Source organism: Capra hircus, chromosome 4 (assembly GCF_001704415.2).
Source record: "Capra hircus breed San Clemente chromosome 4, ASM170441v1, whole genome shotgun sequence".
Classification (NCBI taxonomy): Eukaryota; Metazoa; Chordata; class Mammalia; order Artiodactyla; family Bovidae; genus Capra; species Capra hircus.
Window position 1 is genome coordinate 95,550,399 of NC_030811.1, and position 16,414 is coordinate 95,566,812.

Sequence of the window (16,414 nt, forward strand, 5' to 3'; positions counted from 1 at the left end):
AGGGACTTCCCTGGCAGTCCAGTGGTTAAGACTCTGTGCTTCCAATGTAGGAGGTGTGGGTTTGATCCCTGGTACAGGAACTAAGATCCCGCCTGCCTTGAGGCCAAAAAAAAAAAAAAAGAAAAGAAAAAAACCAGAATTGAAATTAGAGACCTCTATAGCAATCCCTAGGAGATGGTGAAGGACAAGGAAGCCTGGTGTACTGCAGTCCATGGGGTTGCAAAGAGTTGGACATTTCTGAGTGACTGAACAACAAAAATAACAACTTTGGGCTTCCCAAGTGGCACTAGTGGTGAAGAACCCACCTGCCAATGCATGAGATGCAAGAGACTCGGGTTTGATCCCTGGGTCAGGAAGATCCTCTGGAGAAGGAAATGGCAACCCACTCCAGTATTCTCGAATGGGATATCCCATGGACAGAAGAGCCTGGTAGGCTACAGTCCATGGGTCAGCAAAGAGTTGGAAGCAACTTAGCATGCACATAACAACTTTCTTTTACAGAAAAGACTGTGGTGTTGTTGGGCCAAATGCTCTGCTAAATATTTTGTTATTGTTGTTCTCCAATTTTCTGACCTACAAGGGAACTATCAACTGTTAAGTCTCTGTTGGTTATATAAGTTTCTTACCATCTTTGGGTTGGCCATGATGCCCACTAAGAGATTCCTAAAGAAAGAGGGAAGCCAGACTGAATGTTGCCAGGACTAGGAGCCTAATGTGGCTGTGGGATGTGCCTGGGGCTGGTGGAAAACAATTAAAATCACAGTGGTTGAACTATTTTGCTTAAATCTAGTTTCACATTGATATCTGAGAGAATCAGATATGATTGCCACAATTTCTAGTGAGCAATGACATCAACGTAGCAGTAATTGTCGTGACCATCTTTGTTGGACAAAACATTAAAGTCAGGGGGGGACACTGAGTGAATCCAGTCAGTAGGGAGAATTAAATGCAGGAAGAGGAAATGGGGTTGGGTTTTGTCCAGCTGGGCTGAGCTTTAGGGCAGGCTTTCATCTGACTGTGAAAACTGGATAAATCTGAAGTAGTGTTAGTCAATCAGTTGTGTTCAACTCCGCAGCTTCGTGGCTGTAGCCCACGAGACTCCTCTGTCCATGGAATTCTCCAGGCAAAAATACTGGAATGGGTTGCCATTTCCTTCTCCAAGGGATCTTCCCACACCAAGGATTGAACTTGAATCTCCTGCATTGCAGACAGATTCTTCACCATCTGAGCCATTATGGAAGCCCCAGTCTGAAGTAAAAGCCCAGTTAAAATAGATGTGGCAACCGTGGTGGAAATCATGGGGACAGGCCACAGTTAGGAGGGCACACATGATTCGAGAACAGTATGTCTCAAACTTCAGCATGTATAAAAATGACTTGGAGAGCTTGTTAAAACACAAGGTCCTGGGTTCCACCCCAAGGGATTTTGATTCTGGCCTGAGGTCAGGCTCAGAAGTTGCATATCTAACTAACTCCCAGGTAAAACACAGTTTTAGAACTATCAGGTGTGTGGAACAAAACTAATTCTAGCTCTCACCTTGGGGATAGGATACTTAATGCTACCAACCTTGATAAAATTGAGTTTGGGGACTTGGCGTGCGCTAAATGCACAGAATGAGGACATCTCTATGGAGCAAGATAGCAAAATGCCAGTGAAAAGGGACAAACTGGGACTTCCCTGGGAGCCCAGTGGCTGAGATTCTGGGCTTCCAATGCAGAGTCCCCAGGTTTGATCCTGGGTCAGGGAACTAGATCAAGCATGTTGCACCTAAGACCCAGCCCAGTCAAATAAATACATATTCAGCAAGAAAAAAAAAGGACAAATTCCTTCTCTCCCTAGTGTAGAATCAGATGGATGGAAACCATAGCCCCACTGTCCTAACTTGCTCTCTAGAGCTTACATGTGAGGTTTTCCTTAACAGCACCATGCTGCCATTTAAAGGAAATTTAGCGGAGAATTTGCCTAGACCAGTAGTTTAAAACCCAGGACAATTTTGCACACCAGAGGACATGTGGCAATGTCTGAAGGTGTTTTTGATTGTCATCACTGGGTGATGGAGGTGCAAATATCATCCAGCAGATAGAGCCCAGGAGTGCTGCTGAACATCTTATAACTTAGGAGACAGCTCCCACAACAAGGAATTATCCAGCCAAAAATGTCTATGGTAGAGCCAAGATTGAGAAGTTCTACCAAGAAATATATCTATGGGGTTTGAAATTTCCTCTTGGGTTTTATATCGAGTTACACTGGATTATGGGTTTCCCAGGTGGCGCTAGTGGTAAAGAATCCACCTGCCAGTGCAGGAGATATAAAAGTTGTGGGTTCAGTCCCTGGGTTGGGAAGATGCCCTGGGGGAGGGCATGGCAACCCACACCAGTATTCTTGGCTGGAGAATCGCATGGATAGAGGAACCAGGCGGGTTACAGTCCATGGGTCACAAAGAGTTGGACATGACTGAAGTGACTTAGCATGCACACTGGATTATAATCAGCACTATCTAAATTAATATTATCTCTGTTGAAGCAGCTTATAAGAAACAGAATATTTACTCTATGTATTAAACCAAAAGCATATAAGCAAAATAAAAATAAAGAGCCAACTAAGAAAGGTGGTGAGAAAGGAAGAAAATAGTACAGAAAGATCAGGTTAAGGGAGTTCCTTTAGTGGAATTCTAAATAGAAACTTTCGGGAAAGTGAAGAGCGTAGGCTCCATGCCTGATTCAACTCTACAGTCCCTGGACTATAGCATCCATGATAAACACTGATTTTAAGTGTTGATATGAAATAAATCCAAGATGTTAGCCCCTCCTATTGTTAAGAATTTTGAAGATTCTATAAGTAGTTTTAATTTTCTTCTAAACTAATGATGGCTACCTTTCCAATGTACAAGGTCTATCTTATTAACTGGAACTCTCTGAAAATAATTAAAATCCACAGAGGACCAGATATACCTCACTGTTTTATTCAATAAATAGGTTTTGCTTATAGTTATTCTGATTTTTCTCCTTTCAAAGATAAAACACAGTCAGGCTAATTATTTTCTTAATCAAGAAAATATTTAATATTTGATCATTTTTGTAGCTTTTTGTTCCATACCTTAAATACAGTAATCATACTTTTTTGAGAATTTTCTATTTTTTCCAAGGTCATTTTTAAATTCAAAGACTCTAAGGAGAGCTTTCCTGGTGCCTCAGTGGTAAAGAATCCTCCTGCCAGTGCAGGAGACACGGGTTTGACCCCTGGTCCTGGAAGATCCCACATGCCTTCTAGGAGCTGAGCCTGTATGCCACAACTGCTGAGCCCACGTGCTGCAACTGCTGAAGTCTGTGGGCCTGGAGCCCATACTCTGCAACAAGGGAGGCCACCACAATGAGAAGTCCATGCACCTCAACTGGGGAGTAGCCCCTGCTTGCCGCAACTAGAGAAAAAGCCATGTAGCAATGAAGGCCCAGTAGAGCCAAAAATAAAGAAAGAAATAAAATTACATATAAAATAGATTCCAGTGGGAAACAGTAGTCTTAGACTCAGTTTCAAGGACTATTTCTTCCCCTACATTTCAGATTTTGTGCTAGACACTTTCACATTTTCTTATTTCTCTGTAAGGTAGGTAAATTTGGTCATGTTTTACAGTTGAAGGAGCTGACTTAAAGAGTTTTAGGAAATACATCCAAGTTCACACAGATTATAATGGCAGAAATAAGATTCAAATTCAGGTTTTCTGAGTCTAGTGCCAGGAGTCACAATTGAGTGTTAAAGTTACTTTCAAGCTTTTGCATATCAGACCAACAGTAGTAATTCTGATATTAGTGAAGTGAAGTCACTCATTCGTGTCTGACTCTTTGAGACCCCGTGGACTGTAGCCCTTCAGGTTCTTCTGTCCATGGGATTTTACAGACAAGAATACTGGAGTGGGTTGCCATTTCCTTCTCCAGAAGATCTTCCCAACTCAGGTATTGAACCCGGGTCTCCTACATTGTAGGCAGATGCCTTACTGTCTTGAGCCACCAGGGAACTCTAATTCTGATATTATTTGATTATTGCTAATGGCATCATACTGATGAGTCAGCTGAGGACTGGGAAATAAATTTCAAAGCTTGCCCAAAGAATGAAAGTTACTCAGTCACCATACTGAATGATTCCATATCTGATCTTTCAAGACTCTAGCATTTTTCACAAAATGAGTGGCTTAATGATTATATCTTCATTTTAAAGCAGATAATAGTGTGTAAACTATTTACAGCTGTGTAAAAAATTACCCCAACTTAGTTAAAACTTTTATCATTTCAGGGTGTTAAGTCAGGGCTGCAGTCTCATCTGAAGGATTGGCTGTGGGCATATTTGCTTTCAAATTCACTCTTGTGGTTATTGATAAAATTCAAGTCCTCATGGGTTGTTTGGCTGAGAGCTTCTATTCATTACTGGTGAGAGACACCTGTTTCATGCCACTGAGGCTTCTGCATAGGAAAGCTTATGTTATGGAAGCTGATGTCCATAGAAACAAGTGAGACAGCTAGAGCAGGCAAGCAAAACTGAGTCACAGTGTTTTGGTAACCCAATCATAGAAGTCACATCTGAATGTTGAATTTCCTGTCCATGTATAACAACCACAGTGTCTTCACTCCTAATTTTGCTTCTGCCAGACATGATATCCTGAGGCTGCACATACAAAATACTAGGGACAGAGCATATTTAACACAGAGCATATTTAACACAGAGCATATTTAACCTGGTATTTAATACTTAGGAGTTAGTTTGAGCAAGTTGATTAAGAATCTAACAATTAAACTGAAAATTTAATGATCTCCTCCTCTTCCAGTGGTTGGGACTCCATGCTAGGCCTGGGTTCAATCCTGCTTGGGGAACTAAGATCCCACAAGCATGCAGTGTAGCCAAAATAATAACAATAATAATAATAATAGTAATCTACTCCAGGCATAAAAAAAAACAGGCTTCCAAAGTGGCTCAAAGGTAAAGAATCCACCAGCCATGCAGGAGCTACAGGAGACATGGGTTTGATCCCTGGGTCAGAAAGATCCCCTAGAGGAGCGCATGGCAAACCACTCCAGTCTTCTTGCCTGGAGAATCTCACGGACCGAGGAACCTGGTGGGCTAACAGTCCATGGGGTCACAAAGAGTCAGACAAGCGAAACAGCTTGGCACAGCATTGCACCTCTAAGCAACTGGAAAAAAAAAGAGGCTGCTGAGTGGGGCTTCCCTGGTGGCTCACATGGTAAAGAATCTGCCTGCAATGTAGGAGACCTGGGTTTGATCCCTGGATCAGAAAGATCCCTTAGAGAAGGGAATGGCAACCCACTCCAGTGTTCTTGCCTAGAGAATTCCATGGACAGAGGAGCCTGGTGAGCTATATAATCCATGGGGTAGCTAAGAGGTGGACATGACTGAATGATCAACACACACACCAGGCACAAAAAATAATAAAGGGAAAGAAATTAGCTATTTTGGCCCTGTTACTACCTTTAGGCATTGGGTCTACCAGTCAATGGTTAATATTAACGTACTTCATGTATTTAACATGAAGTCCCCTGATAAGCAGGATAAGACACTCTTTAGTGTGATGCATATACACAATGGAATATTATCAGCCATAAAAATGAATGAAATTGGGTCATTTGTAGAGATGTGGGTGTAGCTAGAGACTGTCATACAGAAAGAATAAGTCAGAAAGAGAAAAACAAATATCATATATTAGCACATAATGTGAAATCTAGAAAAATGGTACAGATGAACCTGTCTTCAAGGCAGAAATAGAGACACAAACATATGGATACTAAGGGGGTAAAAAGGGTGGGATGAATTGGGAGATTGGGATTGACATATATACATTAATAGGTATAAAATAGATAACCAATGAGAACCTCCTGTATAGCACAGGGAACTCTGCTTAATGCTCTGTGATGATCTAAATGGGAAGGAAATCCAAAAAAGAGATGATATATGTATACATATAGTTGATCCACTTCACTGTACGGCAGTAACTACCACAATATTGTAAAGCAACTATACCCCAATAAAAAAACAAAAACAAAAAATATTGTAAAGCAAAAAAAAAAAAAAAAGTTTTTCATAGTTACTATTTTAGAAGGATGTCTGATCCATAATCTCTATGTGCACAGAATAAACACATACATAATTTTCTAGGAAGAATGTTAGAATAAATGACTACATACAGTCTTAAGATAGAGATGTGATTGACAGTACATATACATTGAGATTTTTGAATTCAGGTTTAAAAATTTTTTTGATTATGTAGAATTTCGAACATACACAAAAGTAAACAAAATAAAATATCCAAAATCCAGCCTCAACAAATCAAGCACCATCCCAACACACTTCCTATGTTGCTTTTGAAGTTTTGTTCCAGGCATCATGTGATTTCATCTAAGGATATTTCAGTATTTAATTCTAAAAGAGAAGCAGTTGTTTTTACATAAAACCACAGTATCATTTTTTCCTCCTAAAAGATACAGTAATTTCTTAGTACTACTAAATCATTAATGTTTTGTTCTTAATTGTACTTTCTTTTTATAGTGAGATAGATAGATAAAAAGTAGGTCTGAACTGGGGTGATTTTTAGCTCACAGGGGACATTTGGCAACATCTGGAGATATTTTTGATTATAACTGGGGGTGCTACTGGCATCTAGTGGGTAGAAACTAGGTATGCTGCTAAACTCACAGGACAGCATCCCATAACAAATAAGTGTCTATTCCAAAATGCCAATAGTGCCACTGTGGAAAAGCCCAGGTGATGGACAGATAGATATGAATAGCAGTTGTATATGTGTTCTCAGTGACTCAGTTGTGTCTGACTCTTTGTGACACGGGCTATAGCCCACCAGGTTCCTCTGTCCATGGAATTTTCCAGGCTGGAGTGCATTGCCTATTCCTCTTCCAGGGGATTTTCCTAACCCAGGGATTAAACCCGCATCTCTTGCATTGGCAGGTGGATTCTTTACCATTCAGCCACCTAGGAAGCTCCAAACAGCAATAACAATAGGTAAAAGTTTATAAAGAGGTGAGATATATCCATCCTACAGGGTCAGTTTAATAGCCACACAAAGGGCAAAAATGGAATTAAAATTGACAACAGTTTCAGAATTTTGATTCCAATCAAGATATCCCACCAATCGGTTGGAACATTACTGTTTTAAGGCTAGAGATCCTTGTGTGTGTTCATGCTAAGCTGTTTCAGTCGACTCTTTGCGACCCCATGGACTGTTAGCCCACCAGGATCCTCAATCCATGGGATTCTCCAGGCAAGAATACTGGAGTGGATTGCCATTCTCTCCTCCAGGGGATCTTCCCAACCCAGGGATCGCATTTGGGTCTCTTAGGTCTCCTGCATTGGCAGGCGGATTCTTTACCATGAGCACCACCTGGGAAGCCCTTGGACATCCCTGGTAGTCATTAATGGAACATCTGTGTCATGTGTGGATAAACAGAAGACTACCTTGTTTCTTACGTGAGCAGCAGAGCCAAAGGAAGTCATGAACAGAATGTTTAGTAAATGGAAGTAGAATACGTGTTCTGCAGCCCATGAAAAACCTCGCAAAAATTAACTTGAATTTGCAAAATAATCAGTCAGAAATGGCTTTCATGTAAAATGATGCTATGAACGGTAATGCTTGGGTCATATCTTTAAGATGCAAATGGATATTAGTTACTTTAATGCCGACAGAGCTATGCTCATTACTCTCCACACAGAACCCCTGGCAATAATTTACCTAGGAGCGCAGCAGTTCATGCAGATCAAAGCTGCATTATTTAAGTGTGTCCAGGGGGCAGATTTTTAGCTCTGTGCCTTATACTTTCAGAAAAAAAGAAAAAAAGGTGGTTTGTATCATGACAAACGAGAAATGTTTAACTAATTAGGTGCTTCATTCAAGCCCTACAATATTTAAACTCCTGAATTCCTCCTATTATCTGGGGTGAGGCCCCTCCCTACTACAAATACAGAACAACTGTGGGAATGTAAATGTCTTCAAATGAACAGCAGCATATTTTCATTTAAATGAAACCCGAATGTGAACTAGATTTTGGAAAGGAAATGGCAGAGAGAGAGATGAGAGAGAGGGAGAGGGGCTGTAGTTGCTATAGAATGCGCCTGGCTGCTTCAGCTCTCAGACAACTGATGAAGTCCAACTCTGAAATTTCAGGCAATTTGGATACCAAGCTCCTCCTTTTCTGTAGTCTTCTCTTCCATTGGTAAAATTCTTTCACAGGGTCATGTAGGGATCCCACCCCTTCTCCGTGTTTTCACTCTGTAGCGCTACACAACTTTACACCTGAATGAACGCCAAACCTCAGTGGATATATAAAGGGAACCTTGAGGAGGAATTTCACAGTTACAGTGCAGAAGCAGAGGGAAAGGAATTAACCAGCTCTCCAGCCAAACAAATCCTCTACTCACCATGCTTCCTCCTGCCATTCATTTCTCTCTCATTCCCCTTGCATGCATCCTAATGAAAAGCTGTTTGGCTTTTAAAAATGATGCCACAGAAATCCTTTATTCACATGTGGTTAAACCTGTTCCAGCACACCCCAGCAGCAACAGCACAATGAATCAAGCCAGAAATGGAGGCAGGCATTTCAGTAACGCTGGACTGGATCGGAACAGTAAGTGTGTTTTACTTGCATGAATTTGGTGTTCTTATTTGGTAGCATTAACTCACATTCCTGTCGAATTATTTCATTGCTAACTAACCTGAACCATATATGTTTTGCTAAACAATCTGGGAGCAATCCGCTGCATGTGTAGACTGGCATTCTTCCTTACAAAGTTAACATAACTAAAACAGTGATTTGATAATGTAGGCACAGGCTTCGGTTTTCCAACATTCCGAGAGAAAATGTTTCCAGGAATTCAAGTGTTGCTTCTTTGAAATGCAGAATGAAATTTTTTTTTTCATGAAGTGTTGTTCTAGATAGCTTAAATTCAGGTTATGTTCTGTTTATTTCAAAACATGTACAGTTCTGGTAGAGTGTATAAAGGTAAATAACCAAAGCACGTATGGGAAATCACAAGGGGGAAAAAAAGAAGCTTTCTGAAGTGGAAAAAAAAAAAAGGCTCACACCAATTTTTAAAAAATGTCTAGTGAAATAAATGAACTTTGGATAATGATCTTTGAGAAAGAGGGATAAAACTAAACATTGGAGAATCATATTTTTTCTGAAATAACTTCTTATTCACCAGATCAAAATGTAGGTTATTGTAGATTTCTGTGAAAGACCAGGGAAACTTTTATGATTTGGAGATTTAAAATAATGACAGTACAATAATACTTTGTATAAAAACTATTTTTCTTCCTTTCTGTTTGCTTAATTGACATACTTGTTGACCACTAGTTGGAGGGATTCAAATGTCTTTTCCTAACTTTTGCTTCACTCCTTTCACATGCTAGTAATTGGACTTTAAGAAAGACACAGAAAGAGTTCACAAGAAATCTTATACAAATGTTTTTGCTCCTCCTCAACTCCATTCAAACGCTGAAAAGAGTTTCAACCTTTGAAAAATCAAAGCAAATATGACTGTTTATGTCTTTCTAAGAAAATCAACGTGTTTTTTAACTTTCATGAGGATGTTTGCTTTTACATATACAAGCACTATCTGATTATTATTAGATTACCAAGCAAGGCGGTGGGTATTCATTGTCAATGAACTGTCACTGCAAAAATGCCAAATTTCTATATACACAGAAACAAAAAGCTAGGCAGGTCAAAATCATCTCGGCTGTTTCCAGGTGCATTCCTAAGGCAGCTACAGGAAGGTGAGCTGGGTCATAATCAGACAGGCAGAGTATGCTGACTGGCCAGCTAGGTTACACTTTAATTTCAATCTCACACTCCATATCTGTACAGATGTGTATGTTTATACATTACATTTTTTTTTCCACAACTATCACATCTCTTTAGACTATATCTTTTACCTTATAAGTTCTGGGGGCACAGTGCTAAAGTAACACTCCTAATTCAACATCTACTTCATATTAGCTTTCAATATCCTATGCAAGACCACTTCAATGTCCCTTATAATCCTTATTTTTTTTTTAAATTTCAGCAGTCTGTACTTTGAACTATATATATATTTCTGGTTAACAAAGCTGGATTTTTTTCCCAAGCTTGTTACAGGCAATTTTCCTTAAGTTTAGATAACAAAGCAATGGAAAAGAAAACCCAAATATTTCAAGACTAATTTTTGCTTTAATTACATAAGGCATGTAACAAGAAACAGTCTATTAGAGAACATACTTATCAAATTCAAATGACTAAACACAGTTTGCCATGACCAATATTCAGGAAACAAACACTGTGGTTCCTTTTGCATTTGTAAATCAGTCATGTTAGGCATTTTTCTGCCATAAAATTCATGGAAATGTAGCCAAGTTGTTATGGCAACCATACGTTCCTGATTTAGGAGCTTTTATATTCTTTACATGTTGAGTTGTAGTGACATTTTGAATTTCAAGCATTTTAACTGTGTTTTTAAGATAGTTTGGGAATTTATGTTTAAAATGTAGTTATTAAGTTTGAGATGCAAAAATGTCAGACATTGTACACATATGTATATATGATTCTCTGCAGCTGAATTTTATAATTGAAACAAAATATTATGGATCTCGTATACAATATTCAAATTCTTTCCCCATTTTTTCAATAGATTTTTGGAAAAACCTAATTAAAAGCACTTGTAGACATTAACTAATAGACCTGTGAGTGAAGAACATGAACATATACTCCCTCTTAGCTCATTAAAGAATGAATATTCATACATAAAACTTAGAGCTGCTTAATACATATTGGGGGAGTAAAACTAAGAAAATAGGATTTTCAAATACTCCAGTAAGCAATTAGCTAATGTTACACATGAAAAATCAGGCTCAGTTTGTTTTATCCCATAACTGATAATTTTCAGGCAAGCTTTCTCTATAACCATCCAGGTGGATTTTTGCATTGTGAGAATGAAATAAGAGTTCACTTCCTATTGGCTAATTTGCTATCATTTGGACATTATTTTTTGTCATTGCAGATTACCTTTTTTTTTTTAAGTGTTTGCCTATGCCTCTCATGGACACACAAACACACACACACACATATATATATATATATATAATTTTTTTTCCCCTGCTTCTTGCAGCTCGAGTTCAAGTAGGCTGCCGAGAACTGCGTTCCACCAAATACATCTCGGACGGCCAGTGCACCAGCATCAGCCCTCTGAAAGAGTTGGTGTGTGCAGGCGAGTGCTTGCCCCTGCCTGTGCTGCCTAACTGGATCGGAGGGGGCTACGGAACAAAGTACTGGAGCCGGAGGAGCTCCCAGGAGTGGAGGTGTGTCAATGACAAAACGCGTACCCAGCGAATCCAGCTGCAGTGCCAGGATGGCAGCACGCGCACCTACAAAATAACCGTGGTCACCGCCTGCAAGTGCAAGAGGTACACGCGGCAGCACAACGAGTCCAGTCACAACTTCGAGAGCCTGTCGCCTGCCAAGCCAGCCCAGCATCACCGAGAGCGCAAAAGAGCTGGCAAACCCAGTAAGCACAGCATAAGTTAGAATTCAGACCTCCAAACTGGACTGGCTAGGAACCATCTGCTTTACAGATTTGATTGCTTGGACGACTGGAGCCTGCCACTGCTATTTTCTTACTTGAAAATATACGCTTTCTGCTTTGATCAAACTCAGCCAGCTGTCCTGAGTATCAGGAGCTTCTTGGGAGATAGATTTTTTCAAGTTTTTCAAGATGTATAAGTATCCATGACGTGATTTGCCTTTAAATTCCACGCGTCCTGTAGTATTAATTCCCCATGGTTCTTGAAAGACGGGTGATACTATACCTGTCATTGAATAGTCACTTTTTAACATGGAAAATGGCTTCTCAGTAACCCTTCATTTCCCAAACCATCCTCTCCACCCCACACCCAACAAAACTTCTTCAAAATTGAAATTTTTTTAAAAGAGTTGTTGCTATGAATCTTCAGGTTAACAGTTCAGAAGGGTGTTTTTTTTTTTGGTAATCTTCATGGGAACAGTTTAGCTGCCAAGAGTGATCTCCCTTTGAAAGAGTCAAAGACCTTGTGACATTTCACTTCAAAAATAAGCCCTGTAGCTTTTTACAGTCTCATAGTATGAAATTATACCCTGCATGCTGACCCTTGCTTGGAATGGAATGCCAGAAATGCATGGCAGCAGCTAATAAGTAAAGCTGATTAACTATTTATTTGTCAATGTTATTATTTAATGAGCTTTCACAAATGATTGTTTTCAAAATGTTAATTTTTTATGTTTCAAAGTTTTTTCATGTACCTAAATATTTTCCTGTATAATTTGTGGTTGATCTAGAAGTATGACAATACATACTGTAGATATGTAAAATAAATATTTTAGTCTCCTTGTTACATATATGTTTCATCATGAACTTTATCAATAGTATAGATCTTTAAAAATCAATAAGATGCTTTGTGAAGATGACAAAGGTAACAGTTTCCTATTTAATCTGTGCAATCAGAAGGTGACTTGACCTTCAATGAGTTTCTTTTAACAAAAATAAACACGGCTAAACGTTATTGTCTTTGCCTCGAACACATGTAAAATGGTACAGAATAAGCACACAAACTACGGAAGAAGCACATCAGAATCATTAGTTTTTTAAAATATAAGGCACATTCAAGTTTTGGTAGAAAAATCCATAGTAAGAAGAAGAGAGAGAGAGAGAGACCATCTAGTTGGTAAATAAGATGTTTGAAAAAGTTGGATGACAATCCAGCAGTGAGTTGTAAGAAGAATATCATGTTTATATATACCTGTGGATGCCAAATCTACTGCCCATTATAATCACCCAGAGGAGATAGTATGCAGCCCAGTAACCAGGTTGCCATCCAAATTACATCATAGTTTCTGAACGTGGAACTCAGATATTAGCAGTTTTTGAAGTTTTTCAGGTTATTCTAATATGCAGTGAAGTCTGAGAAAGGAATTGTGAAAAAATCACTCCATACATTGGGAAACTTTAACTACTATCGCATGGTCCTCAAATCAAAAACTAAAATGAAAGAAAACAACAAAGAAAACAAAAACAAGTTTTTCAGTGTTTTCAAGTTTGACGTGTTGTTTATTAACCAACGTGATCAGTCTTGAACAAGATTATACAGTTAAATCACTGATTTGTCAATTTAATCATTGACTGATTCCATCATACTAAGTGAATAAAACCAAACAGGCTTGATTATGTACCGGTAAGATCTAGATTTTCTTTTTTTGGATTCTGAGCGTGATGGAGTCCTACTGCTTTTTTTGTAGATTGTTCTTTTCTGTAACCACAAGTCTAAAAGTCACATGTGTATTACATAAAGCATGATGATAGTGAAGTCGCTCAGTTGTGTCCGACTCTTTGCGACCCCATGGACTATAACCTACCAGGCCCCTCCATCCATGGGATTCTCCAGGCAAGAACACTGGAGTGGGTTGCCATGTCCTTCTCCAATGCATGAAAGTATAGAAGGTCTTAGAGAGGATCTGCAGTCCATGGCGTCGCTGAGGGTTGGACATGACTGAGCGACTTCACTCTGATGCATTGGAGGACATGGCAACCCACTCCAGTGTTCTTGCCTTGAGAATCCCAGGACAGGGGAGCCTGGTGGGCTGCTGTCTATGGGGTCGCACAGAGTCGGACACGACTGAAGTGACTTAGCAGCAGCAGCAGCAGCAGCAGAGAAGATCTAAAAATTAGTGTGTCCTAAGGCCTGAGGCTTAAAAAGGAATTGACCAGACAATAGCCTCCCAATCAATAAGATTATGTTGTTGCCTTTTACTAATGAAACATTGAAACAATGGTTTTGGTGATAAAATACTAAAATCACCACTAATTTGATTGGTAATAGTGTTCAGTAAGTGAATATACAAGAAAAAAATGAAATGGAATAAAGGAACCTTATAAGTAAGATCAGTCTCTGCTAAGTCAAGAATTGGATCCATTTCTTATGGTCACCAGAGAAGGCAATGGCACCCCACTTCAGTACTCTTGCCTGGAAAATCCCATGGATGGAGAAGCCTGGAAGGCTACAGTCCATGGGTCGCTGAGGGTCGGACATGACTGAGTAACTTAACTTTCACTTTTCACTTTCATGCATTGGAGAAGGATATGGCAACCAACTCCAGTGTTCTTGCCTGGAGAATCCCAGGGACAGGGGGGCCTGGTGGGCTGCCGTCTCTGGGGTCGCACAGAGTCGGACACAACTGAAGTGACTTAGCAGCAACTTATGGTCACATTCAACTTACTGATCTACTTCAGGCCATATTACATTGTGAGGCATTCATTGCATGGCATTTAACATCCAATGATAGGAAAAGGTCAGCGATCAATAAGACAAGCCTAAGATACAATCAGGCAGTCAGTGAAATGAAAATTTAAACAGAAAATGCAGCTTTGTAATTATTATTTTAAAATGCTGAAAAGTACTTGCATCTTAATTGCTGATTATATTTCAGTTTTTGTATTTTTTTTTACAGTTAATTCATATTTTCTAGTCTGATTGAACTCTGCATAATTGTACTCTTGTTTTAGTAACTATCATTTCATAATGGTGATTGTGATAATTTTGGCAAAGCCTGACTTCTAGTTCACATCATAATATTTATCCATAAAAGACTTATCAAATTCATTTTGGCCAATATGAATAAAGAGCTTTTTTCAAGTAGCTTTACTGATAGAAGATAGCTTGATAGAGAGATAGATAGGTAGATAGATAGATATGTAGTTAGATATTGATATTTATGTAGATATAGTTATTTTTTATCAATAACAAGAATGAAAGAAAAATTGATAGCACATATACAAATAAAGTGGAGAAGGCAATGGCACCCCACTTGCCTGGAAAATCCCATGGATGGAGGAGCCTGGTAGGCTGCAGTCCATGGGGTTGCAAAGAGTTGGACACAACTGAGCGACTTCTTTCACTTTTCACTTTCCTGCACTGGAAAAGGAAATGGCAACCCACTCCAGTGTTCTTGCCTGGAGAATCCCAGGGACGGCAGAGCCTGGTGGGCTGCCACCTCTGGGGTCGCACAGGGTCGGACACGACTGAAGCGACTTAGCAGCAGCAGCAACATACAAATAAAGAATACATATAGTATGCTACACCTAACTTAAATATGGACATAGAGGCTTCAGAAATATTTATTTGCAAAAAACTAATATTTCAACTACAAATCATTTGCATTTATTCACTTAGGCTAGTTGCGAATAACCACTAATTGACAACACTCTGTTAGCCATGTTTATTTTACTGTATATTTTTTTTTAAACAATGAAAATCAGAGTATGTTTTTTATTAAAAAAGACTGCATCGTAATCCTTCCTGCCTTGTATAAACTCAGTAAGGTTTTGCCAGATGACCTTGCTGTCATTCACCCCATGCTACTAGAATGACTTTTTAAAATTGTATAACCTGATCTACCTATTTTGTACCGTATTTACTTTAATAGACTTTCAGTAGGTTATACTCAGTAGTCATGAATGGAAAGAATAGTATTAGCTTAAGCAAAGCCAGGAAACTTCCAAATTGCAGAGTAAATTAAAGCCTTTAAAAGTTTAAATTTAGTGTGTTGAAAAAATTTTTTTCAATCAAAGGATACTGGAGTGGGTTGCCATTTCCTTCTCCAGGGGATCTTCCCAACCCAGGGATCGAACCTGGGTCTTCTGCACTGCACGCAGATTCTTTACCGACTGAGCTACAAGGGAAGCCCACCATGAAATGTAGGTATCAAAATATAATTCATTACATTTGGAACTAAAGTGTGGTTTGGATTAGACTTAACTCTTGAAAATGTTTTTTAGCACTAATGTGGCAATTCACTGCATACCATAAATTCAGCATTTATATATACTTTCTATAATCACACAGTTCAGATGGAACATAAAATGGAAGGCAAAGCTTTGATAAAATCCTTGCAGACACTCAGGAAAATGACTGAAGTCTTCAGTGATACAGCTTATTGTTAGACTGTCTCCTTCCCTCCAGGACAGATAGTGATGATTCACATCTTGGTTTAATTCGAGCCTATTAAAATATAGCTCTATGGTAAATTAAAATTAGTTTAGATTTGTGAACTGAGTATACATATGGCCACTAGAAATCCTTGTTACATCCACAAAGAGAGCCCTACTAGAATAGATATGCCAATATATTGGTCTGTCCATCATTTCTAAGCCCATAGTTAGCATCTACGGTATTTGGTGCCTTTGCCTGCATATTCTGCAAATTATCACAAAGAACTATAGGGTAACAACTACTTCAAAAATCCTAGTGGGAAGGTGTTTCAAGTTCCAGTTTCAAAAAATTGATGAAAATGAATTAATGCCAAGGTGTGTAACTATTTCCAGTGCAAATCAGGCTGAGTGA

General features: G+C 39.1%; 1 protein-coding gene across 1 annotated transcript; it reads left to right on the forward strand.

Annotated features, from left to right (window-relative positions):
* Nucleotides 8,251–12,580, forward strand: SOSTDC1 (sclerostin domain containing 1). The gene is made up of 2 exons (XM_005678991.3): nucleotides 8,251–8,636; nucleotides 11,155–12,580. The coding sequence occupies exons 1-2, from the start codon at nucleotides 8,432–8,434 to the stop codon at nucleotides 11,568–11,570; spliced, it is 621 nt and encodes a 206-aa protein (XP_005679048.1). The 5' UTR covers nucleotides 8,251–8,431; the 3' UTR covers nucleotides 11,571–12,580.

What these genes read in the sequence shown, in the direction of transcription:
- SOSTDC1 (XM_005678991.3), top strand. Translation starts at nt 8,432, where the DNA reads ATGCTTCCTCCTGCCATTCATTTCTCTCTCATTCCCCTTGCATGCATC. An exon ending in CGCTGGACTGGATCGGAACA is followed by an intron (nt 8,637 to 11,154) that starts GTAAGTGTGTTT and finishes TGCTTCTTGCAG; the next exon opens with CTCGAGTTCAAGTAGGCTGC.